At 38.6% G+C, this 14,920-nt stretch overlaps 1 protein-coding gene across 3 annotated transcripts in view; it reads right to left on the reverse strand.

Moving 5' to 3' along the window:
• The window catches only part of LOC138335878 (splicing factor 45-like), a 33,542-nt gene that overhangs the window by 16,482 nt on the left and 2,140 nt on the right, over positions 1-14,920 (reverse strand). For all 3 annotated transcript variants that reach the window (XM_069285054.1, XM_069285055.1, XM_069285053.1), the window contains exons 2-5: positions 12,412-12,497; positions 11,935-12,008; positions 10,927-11,019; positions 7,471-7,727 (exon numbers count right to left, since the gene is read on the reverse strand). In XM_069285054.1, the coding sequence (XP_069141155.1) occupies positions 7,471-7,727; positions 10,927-11,019; positions 11,935-12,008; positions 12,412-12,478 (491 nt within the window). In that variant the 5' untranslated portion in view covers positions 12,479-12,497. The remainder of the gene's footprint in view (positions 1-7,470; positions 7,728-10,926; positions 11,020-11,934; positions 12,009-12,411; positions 12,498-14,920) is intronic.

The raw sequence follows: 14,920 nt of genomic DNA on the forward strand, positions 1-14,920 counted from the left end.
TGTAAGTTTTAATTACTAATCTCTGATGATTGTTGATAAAGTATAACTCAGGATAATTGCTAAACATTTAACCGTTTTCTCCACGTTTGTTGTAGATTGAAACAGCTTTTTAAGTGCCGTTCTACGGAAGAATTATGAAAAAGAAATCGGCATTTTCATCGATCTACAAATGAAGTAGTCAAAAAAAATCTCACTTCGAGTTATACGAACATTTTATGTATGGTTTTTGTCATTCGGACCAAAAATACTTCGTTAATTACGTAGTTTACTGAATACGTTATATATATTATCAGAACGTCAAGCTCCTGTAGGCCTACATGTGATGAAAGTGGCTAAAATGTTTTTAGTGACAACCTCTATACGTGCTTTAATATGTATATATAATCTGATAATGTATACATGTGCTTATAAAATTATCGATAATTATGGATGTGGTAAATATTCATACCTTATTAACTGCCGTAAGTTGGAAGATTACGCCAGCTTGGACATTTAGAAAATGTTCATCGTCTCTCACGCGCTATTTGATCAGTTTACAAAGTTTATCCTAAATTTTCTTAGAGTTGTCTTTCTTCCATTGTGGATTTACACGTACATGTGGCATAACGCAGCCGTGATAAACAAATCTCCATTTCGTCCCGAGATTTATTTGCTCCCGAACTAATATGATTCAAATTACAAAAATCATTATTGTAAAAATTTTGATGTTTGAAGTGAAACATTGATTTCATTTTTTCCGTTGCGGGATAATTGTCACTAGTAGGGACAAAACGCGTGGGGCGAAGCGAAGCATTTTCGGGACGAAACGTCTTCATGCATTGTTAACAACATTTTCGGGACGGAAAGTCTAGATACATTGTAAACAATTCAAGTGAAAATTTTCCAACCTAAGATCATTTGGATAGTGTATATGGTAAGGATATGAAAGCAGTTATCTACTTCTATTTCAACATTACAGATACGCTTATTTCAGTAACTTTCATATTCAAAATTTGCTATTTAAAATTCCCGGTAAAATCAAAGTTGTTGAATACACTGCCGTTAGGAGCGCTAGTATCTGCGAGCAAGTTCTAAGCCAATCATATTGAGGAAATTGACTGAAAGAGAATTTTGCAACCACGATCACAATGGCGAGGTGATCCTCGCCAAAAAGCTCTTTGACTGGTAGAAATATAGGTCTGTCAAATCAGTATAAAAAGCCCTTTGACTGGTAGAAATATAGGTCTGTAAAATCAGTATAAAAAGCCCTTTGACTGGTAGAAATATAGGTATGTCAAATCAGTATAAAAAGCCCTTTGACTGGTAGAAATATAGTTCTGTAAAATCAGTATAAAAAGGCTCTTTGACTGGTAGAAATATAGGTTTGTAAAATCAGTATAAAAAAGCTCTTTGACTGGTAGAAATATAGGTCTGTCAAATCAGTATAAAAAGCTCTTTGACTGGTAGAAATATAGTTCTGTAAAATCAGTATAAAAAGCCCTTTGACTGGTAGAAATATAGGTCTGTCAAATCAGTATAAAAAGCCCTTTGACTGGTAGAAATATAGTTCTGTAAAATCAGTATAAAAAGCCCTTTGACTGGTAGAAATATAGGTCTGTAAAATCAGTATAAAAAGCCCTTTGACTGGTAAGCTTCTTGTTGGCCTTATGATCATTGTAAACCACAAACTCAAGTCTCTGTAGGGATTACCCATTTACAGCGCCGTTACAATAAGCGTACGTGTGACGGTCAGTCTAGTAGGTGGTTCGCTTGATTGGTAGCTAGACAGGTTGTATGGTAGCTAGTCAGTTTGCCAACGACATTCAAAAAGCTGTGTAAGCACGGCTCTCATTGGATGTCGCTTCAATGTAGGGGCAGAGCTAAGTTGGAAATGTCTGTCGTCGATTACTACATAAAATGATTGGCATCATGAGCTTCATAATTTAAAAAGGTTACACAAATACATTTTAATTACCTCATGTATAGACTCTAAATCAGCGCTAATCAGTGAAGTACGTAGGGAAAGAGCTACTGTTGTAGCGGAAAAGTCTGTCAGAAATTGTACGGAAAAGAAATCACCTGCCTCTGACTAATTATAACTTTACCGCAAGGTGTGTGAAACCAAATCGGTACAATGTACAACCATATGGTAGATACATAACGTTACGCTACATTATGACTACTCCCCGAAGTCGAGAGAAATGGCCAATAATTTAGAACAAAACATCCTCAAAACATTCGCTTAATAAGTGAAACAAAACATTTACGAATTTTTAATACAGTGATTGAATGTATACATTGAAAAAAAATTAAATAGTTCACAACGTGATCAAACACATTGTACAACAGAGTCGAATATAAGGTATGAACATCGAAGATCCGCTGGCTCCGCCTACTTCTCAATGTTGTCGGCAATCTTGTCAGTCAGGAGGCAATCAGTCGGGCTGCTGATGCTTCAGCCAATCAGTGCCTTCGTTACATGCCACCTAAAATCTGGTCTACTGCATCAGTTACCAGCCTACTAGATCAGCTACCAGCCAAGCTTGACATTACTGTTACGTCACAATAACCAACTCCTTGTCTACCTGTGTGATCCACAATAACCCACAAACTCCTTGTCTACCTGTGTGATCCACAATAACCCACAAACTCCTAGTTTACCTGTGTGATCCACAATAACCTACAAACTCCTAGTTTACCTGTGTGATCCACAATAACCCACAAACTCCTTGTCTACCTGTGTGATCCACAATAACCCACAAACTCCTTGTCTACCTGTGTGATCCACAATAACCCACAAACTCCTCGTCTGCCTGTGTGATCCACAATAACCCACAAACTCCTTGTCTACCTGTGTGATCCACAATAACCCACAAACTCCTTGTCTACCTGTGTGATCCACAATAACCAACAAACCCCTAGTCTACCTGTGTGATCCACAATAACCCACAAACTCCTAGATTACCTGTGTGATCCACAATAACCTACAACCTCCTAGTCTACCTGTGTGATCCACAATAACCCACAAACTCCTTGTCTACCTTGTGATCCACAATAACCCACAAACTCCTTGTCTACCTGTGTGATCCACAATAACCCACAAACTTCTAGTCTACCTGTGTGATCCACAATAACCCACAAACTCCTTGTCTACCTGTGTGATCCACAATAACCCACAAACTCCTTGTCTACCTGTGTGATCCACAATAACCCACAAACTCCTTGTTTACCTGTGTGATCCACAATAACCTACAAACTCCTAGTCTACCTGTGTGATCCACAATAATCCACAAACTTCTAGATTACCTGTGTGATCCACAATAACCCACAAACTCCTTGTCTACCTGTGTGATCCACAATAACCCACAAACTCCTAGTTTACCTGTGTGATCCACAATAACCCACAAACTCCTTGTCTACCTGTGTGATCCACAATAACCTGCAACCTCCTTGTCTACCTGTGTGATCCACAATAATCCACAAACTTCTAGTCTACCTGTGTGATCCACAATAACCCACAAACTCCTTGTCTACCTGTGTGATCCACAATGACCCACAAACTCCTAGTCTACCTGTGTGATCCACAATAACCCACAAACTCCTTGTCTACCTGTGTGATCCACGATTACCCACAAACTCCTAGTTTACCTGTGTGATCCACAATAACCCACAAACTCCTAGTTTACCTGTGTGATCCACAATAACCCACAAACTCCTAGTCTACCTGTGTGATCCACAATAACCCACAAACTCCTAGTTTACCTGTGTGATCCATACTAACCCACAAACTCCAAGTTTACCTGTGTGATCCACAATAACCCACAAACTCCTAGTTTACCTGTGTGATCCACAATAACCCACAAACTCCTTGTCTACCTGTGTGATCCACAATAACCCACAAACTCCTTGTTTAACTGTGTGATCCACAATAACCCACAAACTCCTAGTTTACCTGTGTGATCCATACTAACCCACAAACTCCAAGTTTACCTGTGTGATCCACAATAACCCACAAACTCCTAGTTTACCTGTGTGATCCACAGTAACCTACAAACTCCTAGTCTACCTGTGTGATCCACAATAACCCACAAACTCCTAGTTTACCTGTGTGATCCACAATAACCTACAAACTCCTAGTCTACCTGTGTGATCCACAATAACCCACAAACTCCAAGTTTACCTGTGTGATCCACAATAACCCACAAACTCCTAGTCAACTGGTGTGATCCACAATAACCCACAAACTCCTAGTTTACCTGTGTGATCCACAATAACCCACAAACTCCTAGTCTACCTGTGTGATCCACAATAACCCACAAACTCCTAGTTTACCTGTGTGATCCACAATAACCTACAAACTCCTAGTTTACCTGTGTGATCCACAATAACCTACAAACTCCTAGTTTACCTGTGTGATCCACAATAACCCACAAACTCCTAGTTTACCTGTGTGATCCACAATAACCCACAAACTCCTTGTCTACCTGTGTGATCCACAATATTAAACCCATAAACTCCTTTTCTACATGTGTGATCCACAATAACCCACAAACTCCTTGTCTACCTGTGTGATCCACAATAACTAATAAACTCCTTGTCTACCTGTGTGATCCACGATAACCCACAAACTCCTTGTCTACCTGTGTGATCCACAATAACCCACAAACTCCTTGTCTACCTGTGTGATCCACAATAACCCACAAACTCCTTGTTTAACTGTGTGATCCACAATAACCCACAAACTCCTTGTCTACCTGTGTGATCCACAATAACCCACAAACTCCTTGTCTACCTGTGTGATCTACAATAACCCACAAACTCCTAGTTTACCTGTGTGATCCACAATAACCCACAAACTCCTAGTTTATTTATCTGTGTGATCCACAATAACCTACAAACTCCTTGTCTACCTGTGTGATCCACAATAACCCACAAACTCCTTGTTTAACTGTGTGATCCAAAATAACCCACAAACTCCTAGTTTACCTGTGTGATCCACGATAACCCACAAACTCCTTGATTAACTGTGTGATCCACAATAACCTACAAACTCCTTGTCTACCTGTGTGATCCACAATAACCCACAAACTCCTTGTTTAACTGTGTGATCCACAATAACCCACAAACTCCTAGTTTACCTGTGTGATCCACAATAGCCCACAAACTCCTAGTCTACCTGTGTGATCCACAATAACCCCCCAACTCCTAGTCTACCTGTGTGATCCACAATAACCCACGAACTCCTAGTTTACCTGTGTGATCCACAATAACCCACAAACTCCTAGTCTACCTGTGTGATCCACAATAACCCACAAACTCCTAGTTTACCTGTGTGATCCATACTAACCCACAAACTCCTTGTTTACCTGTGTGATCTACAATAAACCACAAACTCCTAGTCTACCTGTGTGATCTACAATAACCCACAAACTCCTAGTCCACTGGTGTGATCCACAATAACCCACAAACTCCTAGTTTACCTGGTGTGATCCACAATAACCCACAAACTCCTAGTTTACCTGTGTGATCCACAATAACCCACAAACTCCTAGTTTACCTGTGTGATCCACAATAACCCACAAACTCCTAGTTTACCTGTGTGATCCACAATAACCCACAAACTCCTAGTTTACCAGTGTGATCCACAATAACCTACAAACTCCTAGTTTACCTGCGTGATCCACAATAACCCACAAACTCCTAGTTTACCTGTGTGATTCACAATAACCCACAAACTCCTAGTCTACCTGTGTGATCCACAATAACCCACAAACTCCTAGTTTACCTGTGTGATCCACAATAACCCACAAACTCCTAGTTTACCTGTGTGATCCACAATAACCTACAAACTCCTAGTTTACCTGTGTGATCCACAATAACCCACAAACTCCTAGTTTACCTGTGTGATCCACAATAACCCACAAACTCCTTGTCTACCTGTGTGATCCACAATAACCTACAAACTCTTTGTCTACCTGTGTGATCCACAATAACCCACAAACTCCTAGTTTACCTGTGTGATCCACAATAACCTACAAACTCCTAGTTTACCTGTGTGATCCACAATAACCCACAAACTCCTAGTTTACCTGTGTGATCCACAATAACCCACAAACTCCTAGTCTACCTGTGTGATCCACAATAACCTACAACCTCCTTGTCTACCTGTGTGATCCACAATAACCTACAAACTCCTTGTCTACCTGTGTGATCCACAATAACTAATAAACTCCTTGTCTACCTGTGTGATCCACAATAACCCACAAACTCCTTGTCTACCTGTGTGATCCACAATAACCTACAACCTCCTTGACTACCTGTGTGATCCACAATAACCCACAAACTCCATGTCTACCTGTGTGATCCACAATAATCCACAAACTCCTTGTCTACCTGTGTGATCCACAATAACCCACAAACTCCTTGTCTACCTGTGTGATCCACAATAACCCACAAACTCCTAGTTTACCTGTGTGATCCACAATAACCTACAAACTCCTAGTTTACCTGTGTGATTCACAATAACCCACAAACTCCTAGTTTACCTGTGTGATCCACAATAACCCACAAACTCCTTTTTACCTGTGTGATCCACAATAACCCATAAACTCCTTTTCTACATGTGTGATCCACAATAACCTACAAACTCTTTGTCTACCTGTGTGATCCACAATAACCCACAAACTCCTAGTTTACCTGTGTGATCCACAATAACCTACAAACTCCTAGTTTACCTGTGTGATCCACAATAACCCACAAACTCCTAGTTTACCTGTGTGATCCACAATAACCCACAAACTCCTAGTCTACCTGTGTGATCCACAATAACCTACAACCTCCTTGTCTACCTGTGTGATCCACAATAACCCACAAACTCCTTGTCTACCTGTGTGATCCACAATAAACCACAAACTCCTTGTCTACCTGTGTGATCCACAATAACCCACAAACTCCTTGTCTACCTGTGTGATCCACAATAACCCACAAACTCCTTGTCTACCTGTGTGATCCACAATAACCCACAAACTCCTTGTTTACCTGTGTGATCCACAATAACCCACAAACTCCTTGTTTACCTGTGTGATCCACAATAACCCACAAACTCCTAGTTTACCTGTGTGATCCATACTAACCCACAAACTCCTAGTTTACCTGTGTGATCCACAAAAAACCCACAAACTCCTAGTCTACCTGTGTGATCCACAATAACCCACAAACTCCTAGTTTACCTGTGTGATCCACAATAACCCACAAACTCCTTGTCTACCTGTGTGATCCACAATAACCCACAAACTCCTTGTCTACCTGTGTGATCCACAATAACCCACAAACTCCTAGTTTACCTGTGTGATCCACAATAACCCACAAACTCCTTGTCTACCTGTGTGATCCACAATAACCCACAAACTCCTTGTCTACCTGTGAGATCCACTTAGAATCTACCAGCCTTAGAAGCTCCTATCAAACATATCTTTATCCACATAAACTTACCTGCTTGATCTAGGTTCTGGAGGAATTCTATCCTGTTCATCACCACCATCTTTTCTCCTTTCTTCTTCTCTTTCCTTTTGCCTTTGTTCTTTCCTCTTCTTTATGAATTCCTCGTAATCGTTGGGTCTGAGAGGGTTGTACTCATCACTGACCCCCGTTAGTGAGGGTACAGGGTCAGTAGGTAGGAATGGTGATCCTCCCATGGCTATAGATGGACCACTACTTCCTCCACTGTCCCCTCCAGATCTGCTCTCAAGCTTCAATCAAACACAGATACCAAATAATCTTCAAATGAATTAGTTAGGTAAAATGATTATATAAAATTAGATAAGACTTAATCTGAAAAATTGATTTAAAAACCATTCATACCAGCTACATGTAGTTTTTGCATCCAATTTTGATAAGATCACTACCATGTAATATAGATGCCGTGTATAATGTTTTCATGGTATGTGTATCATTGTGCTGTATACTCACAAATGATCACCTTATTTTGGTGTATACTCACAAGTACCGAAATCAACATTAAAGATGCTCCACCGCCAACAGAGCATAAACAATACCCATCATTTGAACAATAACTGATGTATAATCGTGTTTTTATCGCACCTCGGACAGAAATGTCCCCAAATGATTGGCGGAGAGCCATCACGTGGTGACCCCCAAATACTTTATAGGGGGTCAGTAAATTCTATTATGGTGCAATATGGCGGCTCTCGCCCTCGCTTCAAAATTTAAACACATTCTCTCCAACTAAATATACCATTTCATTACCATAAAACTATATATTACTTGTTAATTTTTGTGTAAAAATAACTTTAATCGTTTTAATGCTTTAAATTAAATGAAATGCATCTTTTTAAAAATACGAGTTGCTTCCCCTATGCCAGTTTGAAAGTTAAAGACGCGGCGAAAGTCAAACATAACAATTCAAGTGTTTTCTAGACTGTGATTATAAACAAATGGATGGGTTCGTACCTACAGATCAATCATCACTCTACGATCAATTTATCGGCATAACTTTTAAGTGAATACCTCAGCGAGAATGCACAGATGATCAAGGAGATTGCGCTTTAAATGTTGGATGGATGTTTATGTCACTTTTGTTTGTGATGCTTTCAATATACAGCCAGTTTGGTGTCGTATTGAGGTAGACCTAACTTATTGTGCACTAGGAATGTCGAAATTATATTGTTGTTTTAAGGATATTCAGTACGTATACTGCAGGTTCCATATGCAGTATGTAATTCGCAAAGAAATACATAAATAAATATGTAGGCCTAGGCCACTTCTGAATTATTTTAAAATCGGCGATTGTTTGTATCCTTCGCTAGCATAATTCAAGTTTGATTTCAGATTCTTGACAAAACACAGATTCTTGACAAAACAAATATGATACAAAGAACTTATGAAACAAACCAAAGGTCCACGATGGGATAAATTCGTTATATAGTCAGTTACTGACCCCCTATAAAGGCATAGAGGGTCAGTAAGAAGTATAGGAGGCTCGGGCTACGCCCTCCCCCCTATAATTCTTACTGACCCTCTATGCCTTTATAGGGGGTCAGTAACTGACTATATAACTAATAATATGCGTCTAATTAACACGAAAATATAAAATAAGCTCAAACTTTTTAATGTACTTGTGTAAAGTTAATAACTTTTGTAATTGAAGAAAAATACTAATTTGTCTGCTCTTGTTTTGGATAGAGAAAAAATACCATTTGTCAGCGGTGGAGGATCTCTAAGCAATATAATGATCAGCGTGAATCATCCACTTTCATTTCAAAGACAACCTGTACACTTTTTATATCATTTTTGTACTTATGTTTGCTGGTAATTTGTCTGATGAGTCATCAAAAAGTCACATCTAAAATGTTCACTGGCATTACATTACCATCCTCGATACTCCAGGAGTTCCAATCACTTACGATCTCTACACCCCTGGACTATTTCATAGTAAAACTGTTACTGGAAACAACAGAACAGGTAATTTATTCCTTTGATTTACATCAAAAGAGCCGTATAACAATTACACTGCGGTTGACTGTGTGGCTTTTAATTGAGCTTTGCTCTCTCTGTAGTCTTCAAAGAATTTTTTTGCAGGCCTGTGATTGGTTCAGATTTATTCTCCTGAGCTGCCTTCAGTTTTACTATGAGATAGTCCAGGGGTGTAGAGATCATAAGTGATTGTAACCCCTGGAGTATTGAGGATGTACCATTACCAGTATCATTATATTCCCTTTACGCTGTATAATTATCTGGGTACATTTAAAATAATAATAAATGGAGATTATTAATATTTTCTGTCATATATGTGTACCATTATGCTGTTAAACATATCACATCCATAACTTACATGTGCTGTCATCACTTACATGTGCTGTCATCACTTACATGTGCTGTTATCACTTACATGTGCTGTTATCACTTAAACGTGCTGTTATCACTTAAACGTGCTGTTATCACTTACATGTGCTGTTATCACTTACATGTGCTGTCATCACTTACATGTGCTGTTATCACTTACATGTGCTGTTATCACTTACATGTGCTGTTATCACGTACATGTGCTGTTATCACTTACATGTGCTGTTATCACTTACATGTGCTGTCATCACTTACATGTGCTGTCATCACTTACATGTGCTGTCATCACTTACATGTGCTGTTATCACTTACATGTGCTGTTATCACTTACATGTGCTGTCACTTACATGTGCTGTTATCACTTACATGTGCTGTTATCACTTACATGTGCTGCTGTTATCACTTACATGTGCTGTTATCACGTACATGTGCTGTTATCACTTACATGTGCTGTCATCACTTACATGTGCTGTCATCACTTACATGTGCTGTTATCACTTACATGTGCTGTTATCACTTACATGTGCTGTTATCACTTACATGTGCTGTTATCACTTACATGTGCTGTCATCACTTACATGTGCTGTTATCACGTACATGTGCTGTTATCACTTACATGTGCTGTTATCACTTACATGTGCTGTTATCACTTACATGTGCTGTTATCACTTACATGTGCTGTTATCACTTACATGTGCTGTTATCACTTACATGTGCTGTTATCACTTACATGTGCTGTTATCACTTACATGTGCTGTTATCACTTACATGTGCTGTTATCACTTAAACGTGCTGTTATCACTTACATGTGCTGTTATCACTTACATGTGCTGTTATCACTTACATGTGCTGTTATCACTTACATGTGCTGTTATCACTTAAACGTGCTGTTATCACTTAAACGTGCTGTTATCACTTACATGTGCTGTTATCACTTACATGTGCTGTTATCACTTACATGTGCTGTTATCACTTACATGTGCTGTTATCACTTACATGTGCTGTTATCACTTACATGTGCTGTTATCACTTACATGTGCTGCTAAAGAAAATACAATTATACAAAACTTATCAATAGCAATATACCCTGCCGGTCTGAAGATTAAAGTGGAGTTCAGAGGAATCAGCATTTCTCTTTAGGTCTACAACTGGTGCCAAGGTGGTGTTCTGACGTTGACGCTGTCAAGTAAAATCAAACATATATCATTGATAAATAATGGAAGCTAAAGTTGTTGTTTTAATATATAATTTTGTGTCAGATGTATTGTTCAGTAAATCTGTAAAAAGGTTTTTGTCCATATCATGATACATGTATATTAATGGTAATAATCTCAATGAGCTGGTTTGTAGTTCACTATCTGGAATATTTAATATTCATTTTAAAAAAAGCATATTTTTAGATCTTGGTCCATACTTAAAGTTATATGTGCCATAATTTTCATACTCACAAATCAAGATGATCATGAGCTTCCAATATCTTATTCACCTCCAAAATGTACCAACATTTTGAGAATTGCAATACTTACAATGTATAGGTTTTGACTTTAGAAAGTCAAATAAGAGCTCAAAATGAATTTTGGCAGTATTACATTTACATCTATGGTATAGTAAAAAGAATGCACACGGTTAAACCATGAAGTTGGGTTGTAGTCTACCAATTCATTTCATATTATGACAATGATATAAGTAAATTATAAAGTGACTTCTTCAGATATACATGTTTAATTGCCCATATGTTTTCATTTAACATACATAAAGCTTAAAAACAAGAACTATTACAGTGCATAAATTCTGTGTTGGTGCAAATGTCACAAAGTATCATACAGGTTTCTCTGTGCCTTTGAATGATTTCACAACTTAATTCATCAAAACTTATACGGTAGTTTATAATAGATTACTGAAGAAAAACTAGAATGTAAAAAATTTTCCCCAGTTACATATACAGCACATATATAACTTTAAAGTTCTGAAGCTATTGTATAGGATATGATGTGATGCATCCTATTTCATGGCAATGGCATTTGTCATTCTTTGATGTTTTTTCAGATTTTTCTTTTTGCATTCTAATGAAGTATTTGAGCTATGGAGCCATACCTTAGTTTGCACAAGTGACACTTTCTTTGCCTGCAGCTGAGACATCAGCAGCTTATAACTGGAAGACCATGCAGCTGAAAACAACCACCATAAAGTTAATTGACATATATTTAGACTAAAACCTATTCCATAAGATACATTAAAATATATTTAGACTAAACTTTATGAAATCATTATAAACAACATTAATGTTTGAATGATCATGATACATATTGTACAGTATCTAAAAACATATAATATATATATATACTTAATATACTGAAAAACAAAGAAAATTCTTGGTTCTGAAACACTGAATGTGTAATATTGAATCTTAAAATGCATATAAATATATTATGGGACAAAGAAGTAATTCCAACCTATGGACAAAAAAAATTGTCAAATTTTCAAGGCGATCTATATACTTGCTTCTTATACAACATGTCTTTCTTATTATTATCTAATGATCATTTGAGCGAAGGCTGCTTAGCAACTTACCAACATCAGATTTTGTTTCACTTCCACCCTTGTCGTTGTCAATATCTAATCCATCATACAGAGACATGATGAGACTGAACACCGCCCTGTCCAAACATAAGCAGACTAGTAATATATAAGTATTTAAATTCATATGTATCCATATAGTTGTCACATTGATAATGAAATGAAATAACAAGAGGCCCAGAGGGCCTGTATCGCTCACCTGGTTTTTTGTTAGTAATTATCACAAGACTCAGACAATTAGAAAAATAAGCAAAATTGACTCCCAAAGTTTAATTTTGAATCACAACCATACAATGATGCTATTGATACCATACAAATATGCTATCCAATACATAGGTTCAGAGACAAAGTAATTTATATGAAAATAGTAGCCTAATTGACCTTTTGACCTCGCATCTATTGCCGTCTAAGGCCCCGGGGGTCAGCCCTATCATTTGTACAATTTCAAATCCCAACCCTATAAGGATGCTACCATTGCATTATAAGTGCTCTTCCATTCTTAGTTGCAGAGAAGAAGTCGTTTATATGGAAATAGCTAAATTGACCCCTTTTGACCCCACCCTTCAGGCCCCCGGGGGGTCAGCCCCATCATTTGCAAAATTTTGAATCCAAACCCTATAAGGATGTAACCATTGCATTATGAGCGTAATCCCATGTTAAGTTGCAGAGAAAAAGTCATTTATATGGAAATTGACCACTTTTGACCCCGCCCCTCAGGCCCCCGGGGGGTCAGCCCTATCATTTGCACAATTTTGAATTCCCACACTATAAGGATACTACCATTGTATTATGGGTGCTATACCGTGCTTAGTTTCAGAGAAGAAGTCGTTTATATGGAAATAGCCAAATTGGCCACTTTCGACCCCGCCCCTCAGGCCCCCTGGGGGTCAGCCCCATCATTTGCACAATTTTGAATCCCCACCCTATAAAGATGCTACCATTGCATTATGGGTGCTATACCATGCTTAGTTTCAGAGAAGAAGTCGTTTATATGGAAATAGCCAAATTGGCCCATTTTGACCCCACCCCTCAGGTCCCCCGGGGGTCAGCCACATCATTTGTACAATTTTGAATCCCCAACCTATAAAGATACTACCATTGCATTATGAGTGCTATCTCATGCTTAGTTTCAGAGAAGAAGTCGTTTATATGGAAATAGCCAAATTGACCCCATTTGACCCCGCCCCTCAGGCCCCCGGGGGGTCAGCCCCATCATTTGTACAATTTTGAATCCCCACCCTATAAGGATGCTACCATTGCATTATGGGTGCTATCCCATGCTTGATTTCAGAGAAGAAGTCGTTTATATGGAAATGGCCAAATTGACCCCTTTTGACCCCGCCCCTCAGGCCCCCGGGGGGTCAGCCACATCATTTGTACAATTTTTAATCCCTACCCTATAACGATACTACCATTGCATTATGAGTGCTATCTCATGCTTAGTTTTAGAGAAGAAGTCGTTTATATGGAAATAGCCAAATGGACCCCATTTGACCCCGCCCCTCAGGCCCTCTGGGGGTCAGCCCCATCATTTGTACAATTTTGAATCCCCACCCTATAAGGATGCTACTATTGCATTATGGGTGCTATCCCATGCTTGGTTTCAGAGAAGAAGTCGTTTATATGGAAATAGCCAAATTGACCCCTTTTGGCCCCGCCCCTCAGGCCCCTGGGGGGTCAGCCCCATCATTTGTACAATTTTCAGTTAGTAGCCCATAAGGATGCTACCAGCCAAATTTTGTTGAAATCCGACCAGCGGTTATGGAGAAGAAGTCGATTGTTGACGGACGGACGGACGGACGGACGGACGACGGACGACGGACGACGGACGACGGACGACGGACGCCGGACGCCACGGTATGGCATAAGCTCACCTTGGTCCTTCGGACCAGGTGAGCTAAAAATGTATTGCCTCATCAATCAGGTATACAGTTTTTCAAGATGGTAATTTATAATCGACTTCGATATGATATAGAATAGTTGATACGAAAAATATTACAAAAACGTGGATTAAACTGGGTTATAAATAACTACTCAACTCTGTGACAATAATATTATGTTGCATTTGCATATGAGATATGTAGTTGAATTGATGTATGTATATATATATGCATGCATGTTTTCATGAAATTGTGTATAAGTATTAACTATAGAAGCAATAAGCATAAAAGAACTATCCCCGTTATTCTAACTAATTTTAAATCTGACCAAAACTTACACATACAGTTGAGTACAAGGTAAACTTACATCCTACTGCAATATAGAAGTGCACTACGTTTAAACTACGTCCAGTCAGGTGTGACCACATGTACAAGAACCCCTTTACAGGTACATGCACATAATGAACAGTAACCTTAAATTTACAAGAGGCCCAGAGGGCCTGTATCGCTCACTTGGCTTTTACAAGAATCTGACAATTAGAAAAATATGCAAAATTGACTCCCAAAGTTTAATTTTGAATCACAACCATACAATGATGCTATTGATACCATACAAATATGCT

Source organism: Argopecten irradians, chromosome 12 (genome assembly GCF_041381155.1).
Source record: "Argopecten irradians isolate NY chromosome 12, Ai_NY, whole genome shotgun sequence".
Taxonomy (NCBI): domain Eukaryota; kingdom Metazoa; phylum Mollusca; class Bivalvia; order Pectinida; family Pectinidae; genus Argopecten; species Argopecten irradians.